The following is a 19,803-nucleotide window of genomic DNA, read 5'->3' as shown; positions in this document are numbered from 1 at the left end:
TAACCAAAAAAACCAAAAACATCCTGTTCCAACAAAGTTTTTCTACTCTATAAAGGGAAAAGAGTCCATTAGGAACTTCACTCTGTGGTGATATGGGGAGGGAGCGGCAGTGGACTGTGTAAGCCCCTTGGATAAATAGGCAGCTTAGTAGCTCATCTATAATGAAAGATTTTATTTTATAAATCTGCACTACAAAAGTTAATTATTCTCTCTTTCCCTTAGCTGGGCCACCATATACTCTATATTTTGGTGTTAAATTCTATGCAGAAGATCCATGCAAACTTAAGGAAGAAATAACCAGGTATAGTATTGCATATAGTTTAAATATTGGTGATATGCATATGATGTGCTGATCTGAAATCACAATTAATAAAATTAAGATTGTAATCAAATATATGCAGGTGCACATGGCTGCTCTGTTTTGTTTGTTTTTGCTTACACACCTGTGTCTGTAAGAAAACTGAGACAAAGCTTGCATTGTTCAGTAAAAACCTGTTTGGAAGATCAGATTGAACCTGTGCTATATGATACATGGGCAGATGTCAGGGTTTTGAATGGATTCTTGGGAATTTTTCTTTTTTAAGCATGTATTGTCACATTTGGATTTATACATGTCCTGTGATGGATATGCTTCTAGAGAGAGGTTTTAGATTACCTCCCCCCAGTTTGTGTATCCAAATACGGCTGTAGGGAATATCTACTTTCCTTTTAATTGGCCATGGTTTAAATTCCAGAACTATTTTTAAAGAAGTGTTTCTCCTGGTCTCTTGAAAAATATGCAAAAGATGTGGAAAAGCAAAATAATGTTTACGATTCATTTAAATAATAGTTCGCCCCCAACAATATAGAAGTACACTTGCATAAGTGCGCGCGCGCACACACACACACACACACACACACACAAGCTTATCTATTGTGTTTTATGTATAAAAGATCTCTGGCCGTTCATTTCAGATTCACAAAGAAATTTGATATTCAAGTGACATATTTAGGCAGATGTAGCGTGCTGACTGGCAATAATAAATACATGGAAATGTTCCTGTCTTGCTGTCCACATTTATGCTCAAGTGAAACATGACATGCCAAACTTTATTACAATACACACATAAATTTTCATTTCCTAACCCAACGTGGTTTAATGGTGAAAAATAAGCAAAAATATTTTTCCTGTACTACTATGATAAGAATTTTTTTTACCATATTGGCATTAGTTTTTCCTCATAGTGACAAAACCTCCCAGTTTGACAAGATTTATATTGAACTAGGAAAAACGAATACTACTATGACTCTGTACAGTGAAAAAGCACGCATTACTCTTAGTGTAATGCCCCATCTGCCCCGAAAGTTTGATATAGTTTTCCTGTACTTTTCCAGAACCACTTTCAACCCTGCTCACAGGGGAAAAAAGATGGCCCTGGGAAGAGAACTCCGACAACAGAACCTGCTGTGATTACTACTCTGGAGGCAGGTTGGATTCATATCTGTGAAATGACAGTTAAGAGCTAAATTTAAAAAAAATGCATTAATTTTGCTTATAACAAGATCAGTTAATGATTTGCACTGCTTATTAGGTGCATAAATCTATGCCAAAAGCATTTTGGCATGCACAGTGCATTTTTAGTGAGTCTCTGTGTGTGTGTGTGTGCAATATGTTTGCTCACACAAAACTTGGGCTTTTTAAAACTAGGTGGGGAGGGGGCATAGAAAAATACTAAGCTTATAATTGCAATCTTCAGTAATACATATCTAAGAATCTGCATGATCAAATGTCATCAAACTATTTGAGCCTTTATCTCTTTGGGCTCTTACCATAAACCCTGTAGGAAATAGACACATTTTCAGAAAGAATACTTATGCTAGAATCACTGCCTTCTACATAGAATGCATTAAAGCAATTTTCTTTTCTTTATTGTGATAATTTTAGGTATGTGATTCCAGTGTTTTGCCACTGTTATCTGTATTTATTTGTGGAATATGGGTCACTGACTTTTCTTTTTTTATGTAAAGTTATATGGAGCCTACTGTTATCTGATGTTAATACTTCTGTCACATTATATAATTTCTATTTTTGAATAGTAAAAACCTATCAAATTTATAATCTCTTTACACCAGAAATTGATGTGTTCTGTAGGCAAAAATAAATGCTGACTGGTTATCAATATCTCCTGGGTGTGTTTGCTCAAGCAATGTTTAGACACCATTATCGATGTAATTTGGCAGAGCGTATGGCAAGCACTCGGGGTACAAGTTTGGACTAGAGGCCTGATCCTAAAAGGAGCTAAGTATCGCCATCGTTCACTGACTTCAATAGGAGTTAGGAGCATCATCACCTCACAGGAGGCAGAACTGATGCTTCTGACTGCAAATTGTGGAGTTTTTGTTTTATTTTGTTTTTTTTAAAGCTATTTCTTCCTCAAATCCACAGTGAAAATACACACATAAGGACAGTTAAGATAAGGCCCCCAGTTTTGCATTTTGTGCTCAAATCAGCATTTTTGTGCCTGAAATCGTGGTTTAGATGTATATACACTGATTTGACAGCCTTTGATTTGAATGTTTATGCCCATTTTGTATTAGTTTATTATCTAAATAATTATTCCAAATGTATTATTTTCCCATCCACATTAGCATCTTAGCAAAATAATTGGTATTTATTGCCCACCTACTTTAGAGTATTTAGTTCTAAGTTCCCTTTCATGCAGAATTTGATTTCTAGTTTTAAATAAAACTAGTTTTTAAATCTAGTTCAAAATGATTTGTCCCATATATTGTCAGATCTATTCCCACAGTCTATCACCTTTGCAAATACTGTCCCTGCATTAAATGGTGTCATATGCTTCTGGCAATAACATGCAGTGTTAAATTGTATGTATTTTATACTGTATATAGAGCCAAGTAGTTAACATTTTAAAGTGACGGATGGAGGCAAATCAATGGAGCCAACATGTACCTAAAAATTGGGGGGTAATTAGAATTTTTTTAAAAGCAGGTTAAGTTGTTTTTGTCTTACTTTAGATCTGGGGTAGGCAACCTATTGCACGCAAGCTGAAGGCGGCACACGAGCTGATTTTCAGTGGCACTCACACTGCCTGGGTCCTGGCAACCGGTCCAGGGGGCTCTGCATTTTAATTTAATTTTAAGTGAAGCTTCTTAAACATTTTAAAAACCTTATTTACTTTACATATAACAATAGTTTAGTTATATATTATAGATTTACAGAAAGAGACCTTCTAAAAATGTTAAAATGTATTACTGGCACGTGAAACCTTAAATTAGAGTGAATAAATGAAGACTCGGCACACCACTTCTGAAAGGTTGCCAACCCCTGCTTTAGATTATACTAACTGTGAGGATAGATATGTATGAAGAAAATGTGAGGTGGTTAAAATGACACTTTTCAGAACTCAGGGGAAACCCTGCATCCCTGCACTTCTGTAATTATTACGGAAATACCAAAGAACTGGTGGAAAATATCCATATCCAGGCGAGCTGTAGACAATGGCTGTGCAGCAGGCTACACATAGTAAGGCCATACTCAGTCTTGTACAACTGCTGGAAATGCTGAGGGGAGGAGATATATATTGGAAGTGAACTTCATTTCTAATCTGTCAGCCAAGAGAGATGTGAGTTCCACAACACCCTTAAATTTCTTCTCTGTCATTGTAATTCATTCAAAGAAGAGTCTGCCTGCTAGTTAGAATTCTAAGGAGTAATAACGAGCGTGCACACTGTGTTTCCTGATACCATTGTAATGTGCCTTCTCACTATATAAGGCATTTGGCCCTGGGAAGAAGAGAGGCCTAGATAACTGTGCATTTTTCCTCTCCAATAAGAAATAGGGTGCAAATGGCACAGCTGTATATCCTGGAATGCCCATGGTGTCTATGGGGACCATCAGCAAAATAAGCTAATTTGGGCTGGAAGGATCCCAGATTAAATAGCACTGAAAGGTCCTTGAACACTGACAATTTTTATTTGAGCTTAACAAAATAATGCAAAGATTATTTGCCACATAGTCTGCAGTCTGGATGGCCCAAAGACAAAAATATTTCAATAATTTACTATGAACACATAGAAAGTACCAAGTATTTATAAGAGTAGTGATGATAATGCAATAATAAATACAAAATAAACTTAATAATAATAATAATGTATAATGCAGTTATTTGGCTCTGTAAAATAAATGAGTTCCTGAATAAGGGAAGTTCAGTATGTAAGTATGACCAATTTGTGCCTGTATCACAAAAAGATCTTTTAAAAACTGTTGTTGTAAGAAATCACTGATATTCTTTCAGTATGATGTGATACGGTATGATGTATATCCATTTGGTATAAACAGCATTTTAAAATATTTCCTTTAAATGTACTAGAGTATCTGAAAAACTGAACTAGATAACTTGTTTTCTTACCTACTATTACTCTGATCCTCTCTTTTGTTCATATTGTTTCATCAGGAATTCAGTGTTCATGTGCTAAAGAGGGGGTATCAAATACTCTCATTTAATTTATACCAGCCTGTGTGAGCAGTTTACCATACATGTTTTTGATGTGTGCAGTTGTGATTAAGGAAGTTGTTTGCAATACATTTTGTGAATATGGGGCAATATCAGAGCTTAAAAGAACACAGTCATCTTAACATGTTGTCAGTTAAAAAATATTCTTAAAAGTCACTACAATTACTACCCCTGCCCCTGACTCCTCTTGCTAAGTTTGGGCTCAGTTGTGGCTTTACCATGACCCAGGGCCGCCCAGAGGATTCAGCCCCTGCCGCCGAATTTCCGCCAAAGACCTGGCACTTCAGCGGCAGGTTCCCGGGGCGGAAGGACCCCCCGCCGCGGGTCTTTGGGGCACTTCGGCGGCGGGTCCTGGAGTGGAAGGACCCCCCGCTGCCGAGTTGCCGCCGAAGGCCCGGAGAGGAAGAAGCTCCAGGGGCCCGGGCCCCACAAGAGTTTTCCAGGGCCCCCAGAGCAAGTGAAGGACCCCGCTCCAGGGGCCCCGAAAAACTCTCGTGGGGGCCTCTGCGGGGCCTGGGGCAAATTGCCCCACTTGCCCCCTCCCCAACCCCTGGGCGGCCCTGCCATGAGCCCTGGGTAAGGGGAAGTGCATTGTGCTGCCCTGAGGCAGATTTGGAAGCAGATTGAGAGTCACAATCTACTCTCCTGGTTTCCTCCAGCTCTGAGGGGGGAAGTACTCTGCACTTAACAAAGTTACGTAGCTCAGCTGGCTGGTGCACCGGGAGGCAGAGCTAGGGCCCCACCTCTTCCTGCCCACTTGCAAGTGGAGGAATGGAATATAGTGGCCCTGTGGTGTCTGTTTTTCCTCCCACATTTGCTGGCGGTGGTACGTATAGCCCTGTCAATGCCTTTTGGGGTGGTCTCTTGAGGGGCCTCAGCTTCTCCTGACTGATCTTCCTTTATTTGCTCTCAGTCAGGTAAGTTCTTGGATTCTGACCTTCCATTAAGCCTGTCAGACCTTCACTTTTTGGACTTGCCGTCTCTTTCAGTCTCCTGGCTCGTTTCTTGGAGGCAGCCTAGTGCAAAGCTGTCACCACCTTGCTATGCAAGGCCTTAGTGCCTCCCTTTCCTTCCCTAAACTCCTCCCTTTACAGCAGGCTCTGTTTCCTTTACTGGTTGCAGCTGTGGATGCCTGCCCCCATGACTGGCAAATTCCTGCAGTTGTGATCAAGCTGCTTGCTTGTAAATGGGAGAGACTTTCCTCCCCCACTCTGCCTGTGTTCAGAATGGGGTTTGGAGACCCTGTTACGAGCCCACACAAGCATGCGGCTGCCCAGGCTCTGGCTCTGCTGGGCCCCAGAAATCCAGCCGGCTCAGGCAATGCAGCTCCTGGGCTGCTGCATTCCCAGCTCCCAGAGCGCTCTCTGGGCCGCCCCCGCCTGGAACAAAGCGCCTGGCAGCCCTCCGATGCAGGGCGGCAGCCCAACTTAAAGCTCAGCACTGCCGGGATCTCAAGGGGGGCTCCCGGCGCCGGCAGGAGCCTCCTGAATTCCTCGCAGGCTCGCTCTGGAGAGGCCTCTGCTCCTGCTCCTCCCGCGCAGGGAGCCCCTCGCCCTCTGGGCTCCCCAGCGCGGCAGCCGCCCCAGGGCCTGGGCTCTATTCTGGCAGCGGCTGGGATTTAAAGGCCGCCCTCTGGGCCCCTGGGATTCCCAGGCCCTCTGCGGCCCAGGCCAGGGCGCCCAGAGCCCTCCCTGGGCTTGGAGGGCTGGGCTCCCCCTTCTCTGCCAGCTGCGCTGAGCCTACAGAGAAAGAGCCCCCTAAGCCCTGCAGAAGCTCTGGCTGGGCCGCCTCTGGGAAACCCAGCGCCTTCTGTTCCTGGGCCTCTGCTGGCTCTTACAGGCTCTGCTGGAGGCCAAAGGCTCCGCGTTCAGCAGGCAGTTTAAAAGCTGCAGGCAGCCCAGAGCCCTGCAAAGCCCAGAGAAAGGCCAGGCGCTGCTGCCTGCTGAGGCGGGCCAGAGCTAAGCCGAGCCTGCTGCCTCCCGATTTAAAACAGGCTGCAGCCTGCACCCCCCAGCCCAGAGGCGCTCTGAGAGCGGGCTGCTCTGGGCTGCCGCTGCTGGGGGCTCCCTCTGGGGCCCCGGAAGCCCCAGGGCCTCTGGCTCCCGGGCTTTAAAGGCCTAAGGCTCTGCGCTCCCTCCGCTGGCAGCCCAGAGCAGAGCGCTTCCCAGCAGCGAGGGCGGCGGCCCCTGTGGGCCCCAGGCAGCCCCTGTGGGTAAAGCCCCGCCCCCCTGAGGGGCTCTGGCCTCCCTGGGCTCCCGGCCCGCAGCGGCTTAAAGGAGGCTCTGGGCTCCCGCCTGCCCTCAGCCCCTCCCCCCCCCATTCCCCCCCCCCCCCCCCCCCCGCCGCCCACCACCCTCCCCCCCCCTCCCCCCCCACTCCCCCCCCTCCACCTCCACCCCCAAGCCCCCCCCCCCCCCTCCCCCCCTACCCCCACGCCCCCCCCCCCTTCCCTCCCTTCCCCCTCCCTTCCCCTTGTCCCCCTCCCCCCCCCCCCCACCCCCCCCCCCCCCCCCCACACCCCCACCCCCCCCCAACCCCCCCCCCTTACCCCCCCTAACTCCCCAATTGCTATCTATCCCCTGCCCCCCCCCCCTCCCCCCCCCTCCCCATCCCCCTCCCCCTGTTCCTTGTCCTTGTCCTCCTGCTCCCCCCTCCTCAACCTCAAACCCCACCCCTTCTACTGTGCTGCCCAGACCTGTCAGACTGGCTCCAGCTCCATGCAGCCAGTTGCTGCCATGTCCCCCTGCCATCCCCCCCCCACCCCCTCCCCCCCACCACCCACCCACCATTTTTCCACATCAAAAATTCAGGAGGCTGCAAGCTCCAAGCTCAGTTTTAGCAGCTTTTTTCTCATCTCCCAATGCAAGGCCCTGCAAACTGGAGAACAGAGAGATCAGGAGAACAGAGAGATCAGCTGCCCTCCTAAAAGACAAAGGGAGAGGGAGGAGAGGGAGGAGTGGACTTGTGCCTGTGGGGTTGCTGTGTGGTGGGGGTGGGGTGGGATTGCTTGGAACAATGGAACATCTCCATACAAAGCCAGTCAGGACTCTCTCCTCTCTCCTCTCTCTCATCATACTCTCAGAAAGAAAACACCTTCCTGGGTCTGACCTCATTCAGCATGCATTCAGCATGCCCTTCCACGCACAAGTGCCCTGGCTGGTCCTGGGGCAACCAGGTCTGGCAGCACCCCACCCAGCAGTCAGTCCCCAACTCCTCAGTCAGATGTGACTCTCAGCCACACACAGAAACAGAAGGTTTATTAGACCAGTTAAACAGAGCTTAACAAGAGCTTGTTGGAGAACAAAACAGAACCCTCTGTCAGGGGAGGGGTGGGTGGGCAACCAGGCCCAAGTTCCCCCCCCTCCCCCCCCACCCAGCAGCCCTCGACACTCCCTCCTCCCCTCCTCCTCTTCTTCTCTTCCTCTCTTCCACACAATCTCTTTGTCCCTCAACCTTCCCTTGGCATCTGGGAAACTGAGGAGCAGAACACACAGTATTCAAAAAATAGAGAACATTCCCACTTCATCACACAGATGCAACAAAATATAATACTGTATATTAGTAGGCAAAAGTAGTGCTGCTTCTTGACACTTTTAATTGACCCTATAATTCTTGTCTTGTGGTGGCACTGTGTTCATCATTTTATATCGGCACAAAGGCGGGAGGGGGGGCACCACCATTTTGGGCCCCACCAAAAATTATACAAACCTGCCGCCTATGCACACAAGCGAGTAAGCAAGTGCCTTATGTCCTGTGTCTCCCTTGCTCTGCTCCACTAACCAGGTCAAAATTTGTCCCTCGTGTGGGTTTACAATCATATTTTCCTGTTTGATTTTTAAAAAATGTTTTCTCTTTTCCTGCTGCTATCTGAAAATCCCACACAAACTAGGGGAACCATCTCTTTCTAGGGAAATTGACTATCACAATTTGTGCTGTCAAATGCACAAAGGAAACAAATTGGAAAACTAGAGAATTTTTTCCTCCTCCAGTCTTTCAGTGATGATAATCGTGATGTTACTTGAACATTAATAGTAAAAAAAAAATGTTGCAGAAGATGCAAACGTGATTTTTGAGTTGACCATGTCACTTTAAGCTGAGCTACAGACCTTCCCCCCCACCCCACCCCCCGATAAACCGGAAGGCAGTAAAATGTTACTGAATACACCAGAATCCTTAATATTGAACTAACAACTTCATTTTCTCTCTCTGTTTTAGGTATCAATTTTTTTTGCAGGTGAAGCAAGATGTTTTGCAAGGACGCATGCCCTGTCCCATCAACATTGCAGCTCAGCTGGGAGCATATGCAATTCAGTGTGAGTTCTTCTGACCAACTGATATCTTTTTTGTTTTGTTAATGTTAGGATTTATTCCAAATATTGCCACCAAATGGAGACTTTAATCTAAATCTTTGTATGTTAGTTTAAAAAAAATTAAATTACAGAGAGTAACAGGAGAATTATAAATAGGGGACACTTCAATACAGTTTCTATAGAACCAGTTACATTAATTTTAAATGAAGATACTATGGGCTTTTTTTCTGAAATATCTGACAGTTATTGATGGCTGAGTTACTGAGGCTGTCCACAGAGAGAACTTTTTTATCAGTGCTTGATAACATTACAAGTCAGGGTATGTCTACAGCCCAATATTATTTATATCCTATTTTCTATTTCATCAAACAATGTGTAGATCTGAAGGGCCGGCGGCAGCAGCCTCCAAACAAATCTGTTAATCATCCAAAATGATGCAGTCCTACAAAAACCACATTATGTCAATGCTAATACTTGAAGATAATGAAGGGGAGGGATGTGTTTTGACTTGAAGCATGAAGTTTTAATTCTACAGTTCACTTATTGGCATGCACTTGAGAAGCAGATTTCATGAGTGCTAGTATATCCCATTGTTTTGATAGAGCAAACATGAACTACTTCACATTAATGGAAAGTTAGTAAGAAGTAAGATTTTGCTCATCTTTGGGCTAAAATCAGATATCCAAATGCAAAATTTGGCAGTCAGGGATATCATGTGGATTTATGATATTTTCTTGGGAACTATGCATGGAAAACTCATAATTTACAGTTTTCATCTGTGGCAGGTACTAAGTGAAGATTATCATTAATCCAAGTATGATTCAGTAGCAGCTACCTAATACAAGCCGAAAATATTCTTCCTTTAATTTCTATTTTAGAACAACATGTTTGAGAGATCACAACAGAGAAGTAACTTATTGAATGTAAAAGGAGATTAGAGACTTTCATGGCATATGACATGTCTCTCAGGAAAGTTAAAGCATGTCACATTCTGAGGTTTTTTTCCACTGACATTTCCCCAACTATGGAAGGTGATATGACCCAACCCAGAAGGCTGTTTGTGATAGGCCGTTCACTTCAATGACAGTTGTGCCTTGACTGTGAAATATTGCAATATATATTGGTCAGGTATATTGTTTTGCAGTGACTGCATCAGCTTCAAACAGATTAAGAGAAATAGGAACAAGTATATACTCTATTTCCCAGTCATAGGCATAGTGGCTAAACTGTGGGAATCTGCAGCTCTAGTCAAAGATTGTTTATAGGATACTAATCTCAGTGACCAATATTTCTTTCTTTGAAATGCCACAAGGAAATAGCTAGAAAAGTTCATTTTGGATAGGAGAGCTAGAACAGGTACACAATAGTTACAAAGGGCTATGCCCTCTTACATCAGGGCTGAATTTGACAACAAATATGCAAATAGAGACCCTCATATAATGCATATGTTTGTGCGAAACATTGAATTTATAAGACAGAAGCACTAGCACAGGAATCCCATCCATAGGCTTGGCAACAACGTAGAGTGCAGTATGCACTATACATTCGGCAAGCCTTACAGCACACAGACATACACCTACTCTATTGTGCACTATTGAAGTGCACAATAGAAGCCCAAAGTCATTATTCCTGCTGTTGATTCTGTTTCAAGCATGACGGTCACCGTTTTATTGTTTGTTAATAAACTAATATAAAGGCAAAACATTGCCATGCATTTTTGCTCTCCAGTAAGAAAACAGTTTTCTTTTACCTACTGAGTGATGAGCTCATAGAGTTACTTGGGAGAAGGTGCAGTGGCACATGCAGATTGGTTAGACAATACATCTTTTGGGTAATGGGAAAATGTTTGAAACTTGTGACAATTTTGGGGGGTGGGGTTGGGGTTGGAGCGGTGGGGCGGGGAATTCCTGTATCTCTGCTGATCAGATCAGTCTCTTGTTTTGGAGACAAGACTAATATGTTAAAATAAATAAATAAATAAATAAATAAATAAAACAACCCATAACGAAAACAAGCTGATGTTTTATGAGATTTTTTTCATTATGATTTATGGCACTGACCTCATGGCGTGTGAAGAGGCATAGCAATGTCCATGGCTTCAGTGGGATTTGGATGGGAACCTCCAATAAGGCTGGGCTTCTGAGGAGCCCTTGCCTCCTTGAGGGCCTAATGGTACTGCCTTTACTCATGTTAAGTAGCACTTACGCAAATTATCCCATTAACTTCAACGGGGTTACTCATATAACTGTTACCCAATGTAAATTAGAATTGTAGAATTGAGCCCTGATTAAGATATACATTTAATATACAGCTGTTTGAAGGATGTAAAATATGATTGTGGCTCATCAGACAAATAGTTTGTCACTTTTGCCTGTATATGCAAATTCCAGGGCACTCCAAAAACAATTATTTTAAAATGCATAATCATTGATTAAATTTTAAAACAAAGTCCCCATATTTCTTTTAAATACATTGTTTTGATTTTTAAAGTGAATTTAGTGTTCAAGAAATGTACTGAAATTAACTGAAGTCTTTTGTTTACCTATATGTACTTCAGCTTTCTTCTCAAAGGACTACCTCTAAGCTTGACAGGATAGTTATATCTCCATTCTAATTCAGTCCTTGACTTCTCTAGGACTCCCAACCAGGATGCCCATTTGAATGTTCGTTTTTATTATATGGGCACAAATCTTCTAATAACTGGACTCAGCACATCAGTTCATTTCACATGCATCACAAAGTAGCATATTGTAGCAATTATTTCTGACCTAAACTAAATTAACTCCAGTTCTGCAGAGGTGACAAACTTCATACCATATTTCCTAGCCCTTGAACCTTCCATTCCTCTAAAAACATGTTATTAATGAAATTGCTTCTCCAGTCTTGCATGGATTGGTCTACACTGCTTTGTTAATAAACTAATATAAAGGCAAAACATTGCCATGCATTTTTCCTCTCCAGTAAGAAAACAGTTTTCTTTTACCTACTGAGTGATGAGCTCATAGAGTTACTTGGGAGAAGGTGCAGTGGCACATGCAGATTGGTTAGACAATACATCTTTTGGGTAATGGGAAAATGTTTGAAACTTGTGACAATTTTTTTTCTTGTGCACCATAGCTGAGCTGGGAGACTATGACCCATATAAGCACACCGCAGGTTATGTGTCAGAATACCGATTTGTTCCAGACCAGAAGGAAGAACTGGAAGATGCAATAGAACGGATACACAAAACTCTGATGTAAGAATTCAGTTTTGTTACTATGCCTGGGAAATCATGTGCTGCAGGTGCTAAGTAGAAGGGAAGAAGGAACTGATATATTGTCACGTATCTTTATCATGCCAGAATGAAGGTCTGCAGAATCTGCTAGTGACATGAAACATCCTTTTATGTTCATCAGAAATCTAAAATAGAGATAATACAGTGGCTATATTAAGAACTTATTAGAAATATAACTAGAATAGATATGGTACTTTAGGTACCTTTAGTTAAAACATATAAATGTCCAGATTATCCATTCTGAATTTTTCAGTGGAGGGGAATGAAAATAGTAGCTTATGGTTAAGGCACTGGACTGGGATCCAAGACATTTGGATTTAATTCTCAGCTTTACCATAGACTTCTTGTGTAATTTTGGGCTAGTCACTTAATCTCTCTGTGCCTCAGTTCCCCATCGTCTCTCAATATGTGTACAATACAGCACTTAATACTATGGGCCCCCTTTTCCTTGCCAGATTGTTAGCTGCTGTAATGGAGCCTCGCATATAACAATCTTCATGGAACATGGAGGAAGGTTGCAGTAGGGAAGAGTTTGGAGAAGGCACAGGAAGTTAGTCTGTGTACACAAGAGTTGAATGCTAAATAGTTCTCTTAATAAAGAGTTCTCTTTTATATTTATAAGCATGCTGTCCTCTAATACACAGAACATGAAACAACGCTTATCTCCCCAGTAAGAACTGATCAGCAAGGTGCTTTTATGACTGTTGCACTATATCCCCTTCTTCTTAATTTTGTTTGAGGTATTAAAGAGTTATCTGAAAAGACTAACATTCTTGTATGTAGGTGTAGATACCCTGATGCTTTTGCTACATTAAAAATACATATTTTGATAAATGCCAGGTAGGGCCTTGCAGCTAGTAGTTTCTGCATATTGGCATTATCAATGTCTTGCTTAATGAAAGGAGATGTTAACTTCCCTCAAATATATATAGAGGCATGCCCCTCCCTGAACATTCATCCCTTGACATTGGGGTGCATGCCAGTCAACACCTTGACTTGAACCTTCCCCTTTTAGGGGAAGCTATCTATTATTATTTATTTCTATCTATGTATGTAGCCCTCATCACCTTATTGTCTGAGTGCCTCATAATCACTAATATATCACTAGTATAGTCTCTTTATAACTTCTCAGTGCAGCAGGGAAGTACCATTATTCCCATCTTAAAGATGGGAAACTAAGGCACAGAGAAAGTGACTTGCCCAGTGTCACACGGGGAATCTGTGTCGGAACCAGGAATTGATTCCCAGTCTCCTGAGTCCCTGGTCAGTGCTTAACTGAGGACATTATTTCCTCCCTGTTTGTATTGCAGTAGTGCCTAGTATTCCCAGTCATTGTGCTAGACCCATTGTGCTAGGCTGTGTGCAAAGTAAAAGACAGCCCTTGCCTTTAGATAACTTAGTCCTAAAGACAAAACATACAGGGGTGTGTGAAACAAATGGGGGTAAATGAGTGGTGATGGAAGACAGTTATGTTAATAAGAGAATGGTTTTACATATATTTTGCACAATGTGGAGGTTTAATAAACCAATCCATAGTTGTAATATTAGCTTGCGCCTGCCTAGCCATTATTAGCCTGCATGGGTTTGTAGCATCAAGGCAAAGGGTGAGACTAAAGGAGGGATCTGAAGGTGGATTAGAGGAGAGATCATGCTCGATCATATAGATTTTTTAAAAAAAGAAATTACACGATTTTGTGTGGAGATGGAGGGTCAGGTCTAAGGAGGGAATCAAAGGTGGCAAAATGTTGGCTGTTTTTGTGGATATGGAATTCAGTGAGGGAGAAATAGAGCTGTTTGGTTAAGGAAGTGGTAGAAAAAAAGAAAAAGAATGAATTTGCAATTAACACAATCAGTATGGTTGCTGTGGGACTTCCACTAAAGACATTCAGCAGCACAGGAACAAGAGCAGAGGAAACAAATGTTGGAGGTAAGCCAGGGGTAAGAGTGGGAAAGGTTAGACATTGTGATGGCAAAGGAGTCAAGATTGGAGGAGAGAGTGGAATGGCAGGAATCAACGGAGGAGAGAGAAGCGGGGGCTTAACGGTGGAAAAGAAGTTATAGCTATAGATGTATTGGAAATCATGGAAAGATTGAGAAGCAAGGGGATGAGGCCGGGGGCAGGTTGGTAGTGCTAAAGACAAGAAGGTGGTGATCAGAGAGGGAATGTAAGTGATCATGGAGAGAACAATGCTTAGTAAAAACATGTTCTTCATTGAGTGATGGTCCCTATGTATATTCCAAATGTTGGTACGCATGCTTGCCATGCGCTGGAGCCAGGCATTTTCAGTACAAGTATCCAGAGACCTGCATGTGCGTCACATGTTGCCTCGTGGTCCAGCCTAGATTATAAGAGGTCATGCAGGGCAACAATCCTTCCGTTTCCTCTTACTGCCGCATGGTTGGCATTGGAATCCTCTCTCCACACTCGTAGTTCACCTACAAGAGCACTTGTCGGAGGACTATGCCCTGCATCCAAGGGTTCAAGGACTGAGTGTCATGCCCTCACTCAGTCTCAGTGAGCAACGAGTACTGCTTGGACTGCTTGGGAAGGTGCATCTCGTTGCGGGCTGTGAAATCTGTCCACAGACCTGTGAGGCTCATCTCCTGCGACTCCAGAAGTTCCTTAGGCAGGATGCTCTCCGGCCATATGTGGAGTCCAATCTGGGACTGGAGGAACTGATGGTGCCTCACCCTTCACCAGTGATGAGTGTCACACCTACCACTCCCGCCCTGATCCAACAGCACCACTGGCGCAGGACACTGCCAAGCGAGAGTGTCGTAAGTGCTTGCATGGCCCTCACAGCAAGTCCCTGTCATGGACTGCAGCGAAGCACAGCATTTCCTCCCCGAGCTGTGCCAGGTTGCACAAGAAGTCATGTGCAGAACTGATCATGCCACCACCTAAGCTTACCCATGCAGAGGGTAAAGCCAAAAGGAAGAAAGAAGTATTGGCACCACTAGCCAGTGTACCGGCTGTACCAAGGGACAGCTCTCCACAGCATGCACCCCTGGTGTGACCGGAGTCCCCACGCTCCTAACTGCACATGCCACCCCGCTTCAGTGGTCAGTGAGATGTACCTTAAACACCTGGACAGGTCGAACCGCTGCTCCCAATGGTGCACTTAGACCTGCCATATCCACTCTTGCCGCTGCTCTTGGTACTCTAGTTCCCCGATGGATGCACCAGTCATCCTGGGCTAGAGACCACACCTGGCAATTGCGGGACCACTCACACTGATGGCTCTGCCTCTACCTGAGATCTCTTTAGACGGCAACAGATAGCAGAGGAACTGCATTCTTCCCAGTGTCCAGGTGCAGCTCAGACTCCCGGGTGTGACCACTGCACCAGCCAGGGTGCGCTTTGGCACTGCCACCTTGATACACATATCTTTAGGGTCTGTAGTACGCCAGGACCCAACACCATGGGCACACTGACCGCCCTGGAATCCACACCACCCTCTGTACCCGCCATCACAGGCCTCAGATTCTTCCATATGAGTGCCTGTGCTGGAACCATTCAGCTTGGACCCAGAGGCAGACATGGAATGGGAGCCGATCCCACTGGTTCCACCAGGACTGCCAGCTGCCGCCTCCTCTCCCACCGATGCATTGATTTCCCCAGTTCTCTTGCCTCCTGATCATGGGCAATACCAGGAGCTGCTGCAGAGGGTATCTCTGGGCTTGGGCATATCGTTGGAGGAAGTTCTGGAGCAACACCACCAGCTGGTGGACATCCTCCAGACCAGGGGACCATCTCATATTGCACTGCCCATAAACCTGCACGAGCAGTCTGGCACATACCAGCTTCCTGTGCCCCCACGCCCAAGAGGGTGGAATGCAGCTATTTTATCCTGTCCAAGCGGGGATGACTTTCTTTTTTCCCACCCTGCTTTGCTGGTGGTACACACGGCAACTGAATGGGCGAGGTAGCACTCCGATACCTTTCCCCCCCGCCCAGATAGGTCATCAAAGTGCCTTGACCTCTTGGGCCACAAGGTTTATTCCTCTGCGGCCCTGCAGTTCCGCATATCAAAGATCTGCTTGCCAAGTATGACTTTAGTAACTATGCCAAGCTGGCAGAGTTCCTGGGGGATTTGCCACAGGACAAGCAACAGCCATTCCAGACTCTAATCGAAGAAGGCCGCCTGACAGTCAAGGTTAGCCTCCAAACTGTGGTGCATGTAGCAGATGCATCCTCCTGCTCTCTTGCCACAGGCATCGTTGTATGACGAGACTCCTGGCTACAATCCTACAGCTTCTCCAGGGAGGTCCAGACCACAATAGAGGACCTCCCCTTCAATAAGGACAAGTTGTTCTTGGTGAAGACAGATGAGTCCCTCCATTCCCTGAAAGACTTAAGAGTGACATTCCAGTCTCTTGGGATTTACACCCCTGTGCTCTGTTGAAAACAACCCCTGTGCTCTGTTGAAAACAACATCTTTCTGACCGTGCTCCTCGCACCAAACCAGCCCACTTATGGCCAATATCAGGAGCCTGCACGACGGCCTCCGAAGATCACAGCATCCATGACCATCAGCTACTGCCACCTCCTCAGCTGTACTCCAGCATCAAACAAAGGCCCAGTTTTGACATTCATATCGAGAGCTACAAGCTCCCCACATTGCTACCTCCACCCCCCCCACCTTTGGGGTCCTCTTGCCCTAGTTGCCCACAACTGGGTTGAGATCACCATGGACCATTGGGTACTAGAGATTGCACAACATGGTTACTCTATCAAGTTTCTTACCTTCCCCTCCCACCGCCCCCCCCACAACCTCCTGAGGAAGTGTGTGATCTAACTAGTGCCTGACCCCTTCGTTGGCAAGCGCTTCTACTTCCTGTACTTTTTCATCTCAAAAAAGGGAGGTCTCTGCCCTGTACTCGATCTCTGACTACTTAACACCTTAATCAGGAAGATCAAGTTCCGTATGATGATGTTTCCATCAAATTTCCCTTCCCTTCCCCTGGGGGTGTGGTTCACACCCCTCGACATGAAAGATGCGTACTTCCACATTAACATCCATCTGGCCCATTGCAAGTTTCTTCCTTTCTGCGTGGGTGACAACCACTACCATTTCAGAGTTCTTCCTTTTAGCTTCTTCACGGGTTTATACCAAGGTCTTTGCGGTCATTGCAACCCAACTGTGACAACAGAGGTACTCTGTGTTCCCTTACTTAAACAACTTGCTACTAGTGGTGCCAACCCTCACCAAAATGACGTTGTCCATCTGCACTCTCCACTCGCTCCATGCCACTCTCGGCATCTGTATCAAGTAGGACAAATCCGTGCTTGTTCCAATCCATTTAATCGGGATACACCTGGATACCGTAACAGCTTGGGCCTTTCTCCCGGTGGACCATTTTGCCACCCTGACGACCCCCATGGTAGCCCTACGCTGAAATCCACGCCCCATAGTGCATCACTGTCTCTGCCTCCTTGGTCACATGGTGGCCTGTATCCATGTGATGCCCCCTGCCTGCCTACACATGCGCTGTCTACAACTGTGGCTCCTATAAGTCTGCAGACCCACCTGGATGTCATACTGATTGACCCACATCTGGTCTGGACCTCCCTACTGTGGTGGACCAACCCTGCCAAGGTGTTGCTAGGCACCCCCTTCACCACTTCTGCCCCCACAGCCACCATCACCATGGACACCTCTCTAGCCGTTTGGAGTGCCCACCTCGACGGACATGCTGCACAAAGAACATGGATGCAACGCATCAACATCCTGGAGCTTCGAGCGGTCCACTTAGCCTGCTGTGAATTCCTGCCCCTCATCTAAGCCCAACACATTCAGTTTCTCTCTGACAATACCACTGCAGTGGCATACATAAACTGGAAGGGGGCACCAGGTCCCAGTCACTGTCAAATTTCCTTTTTTTGACTGGTTTTTGACACAGTCCCACGTGGCATTCTCATTAGCAAACTAGCTAGACTAGTGGTCTAGATGCAATTACTATAAGGTGATTACTATAACTGGTTGAAAGACTGCACTCAATGAGTAGTTATCACTGTCAAAATGCATTCACTGTCAAACTGGGAAGGTGTGTTAGCGAGGTTCCACAGGGGTCAGTCCTGGCTCAGGGACTGTTTAATATTTTCATTAATGACTTGTATATTAGAGTGGAGAGCATGCTTATAAAACTTCTGGATGACACCACGCTGGGAGGGGTTGCAAACACTTTGGAGGACAGGATTAGCATTCAAAATGATCTTGACAAATTTGAGAACTGGTTTGAATTCAATAAGATGAAATTCAATAAAGATAAGTGCAAAGTATTCATGTGAGAAGGAAAAACTAAATGCATAATTACAAAATGGGGAATAACTTGCTAAGTGATAGGCTCTACAGCTGAAAAAGGATCTAGGTTTACAGTGGATCACTACTTGAATATGGGTCTTGTATCATTGTGGGGTGTATTAACAGGAGTTTTGTATGTAAGACATGGGAGGTAATTGTCCCAGTCATCTAGAGTATTGTTTCCAATTCTGGGTGCCACACTTTAGGAAAGATGTGGACAAACCGAAGAAAGTTCAGAGTAGAGCAAGAAAAATGATAAAAGATTTAGAGAACCTGACCTATGAGGAAAGATTTAAAAAACTGGGCATGTTTAGTGTGGAGAAAGGAAGGCTGAGTGGGGACTTGGTAACAGTCTTCAAATAAGTTAAGGGCTGTTATAAAGTGGACTGTGATCAATTGTTCTCCATATCCACTGGAGGTAAGACAAGTAGTAATGGGCTTAATCTGCAGCAAGGGAGATTTAGGTTAAATATTAGGAAAAAAACTTTCTAACTATACGGGCAGTTAAGCTCTGGAACAGGCTTCCAAGGGAGGCCGTGGAATCCCCATCATTGCAAGTTCTTAAGAACAAGTTATACAAAAAACGTATCAGGGATGGTTTAGATTTACTTGATCCTACCTCACTTCAGGGAGCTGGACTTGATGGCTTCTTGAGATCCCTTCCAGACCTACATTTCTATGACTCTAAGTAACATTATGAAGTTTGGAAAATGGTGTGTACTGAGAGAAAGTTTAAAACTCTGAGTTGAATTATAGAGCTACTTCTTGGTACCTGGATCCCTTCATTTTTTCTAACTTGGAAGATATGATGAAATATTGAATGTTTGAGAATGTTTTCAGTGAAGAGTTTCTACAGCTAGCTCTCCCCTCACCCTGTTTCCTATATTGTCAGAGTATGCTGGGAAAGACTCTGTTCATGTTCTTTACTAGCCACAGCTTACATCTTCACAGAGCAGTGCCGTTCCTCTTTAGAGATTTTTCCAAATATATGGTTACTGAATGGACAGTTGGGGCATTTGGCAGGTTGAGAGGCAGTTTGGAATTGTGGTAGAAGCATGTTATTTAGCATGATGTTTCTGCAAACAAAATCAGAAATGTAATAGTTAGCAGTGTTGACATTTAAATTGTCATTGATAAATTTGAGAGTTAACTCATTGAGATGAGTGGCGCAATTCGCACCTTTTAGTACTGTTGTTTCAGATTGTATGCAGACTCTGAAGAAAACAATGCCTCAGTGAACATTTTGTTTCAAAATTATGAGGGCTAGAAACATAATTTTTTTAAATGAAAAATCAAATTCTGGAGCAAAATTTTGCAGTATGGGGTGTATAAGAGCTGGTTCCACAGAATTGGGAAATACATATGACCCTGCTGTGTATTAGTAAATACAGAAGTGA

At 44.5% G+C, this 19,803-nt stretch overlaps 1 protein-coding gene across 2 annotated transcripts in view; it reads left to right on the top strand.

The window, feature by feature from the left end:
• Window positions 1-19,803, top strand: part of EPB41L4A (erythrocyte membrane protein band 4.1 like 4A) — a 201,948-nt gene that overhangs the window by 98,722 nt on the left and 83,423 nt on the right. For both annotated transcript variants that reach the window (XM_039544525.1, XM_039544524.1), the window contains exons 5-7: window positions 223-301; window positions 8,730-8,827; window positions 11,942-12,062. In XM_039544525.1, coding sequence (XP_039400459.1) covers window positions 223-301; window positions 8,730-8,827; window positions 11,942-12,062 — 298 coding nt within the window. The remainder of the gene's footprint in view (window positions 1-222; window positions 302-8,729; window positions 8,828-11,941; window positions 12,063-19,803) is intronic.

Source organism: Mauremys reevesii, linkage group 6, assembly GCF_016161935.1.
Source record: "Mauremys reevesii isolate NIE-2019 linkage group 6, ASM1616193v1, whole genome shotgun sequence".
In the NCBI taxonomy this organism is placed as follows: Eukaryota; Metazoa; Chordata; order Testudines; family Geoemydidae; genus Mauremys; species Mauremys reevesii.
This window is presented reverse-complemented; position numbering and strand designations above follow the sequence as displayed.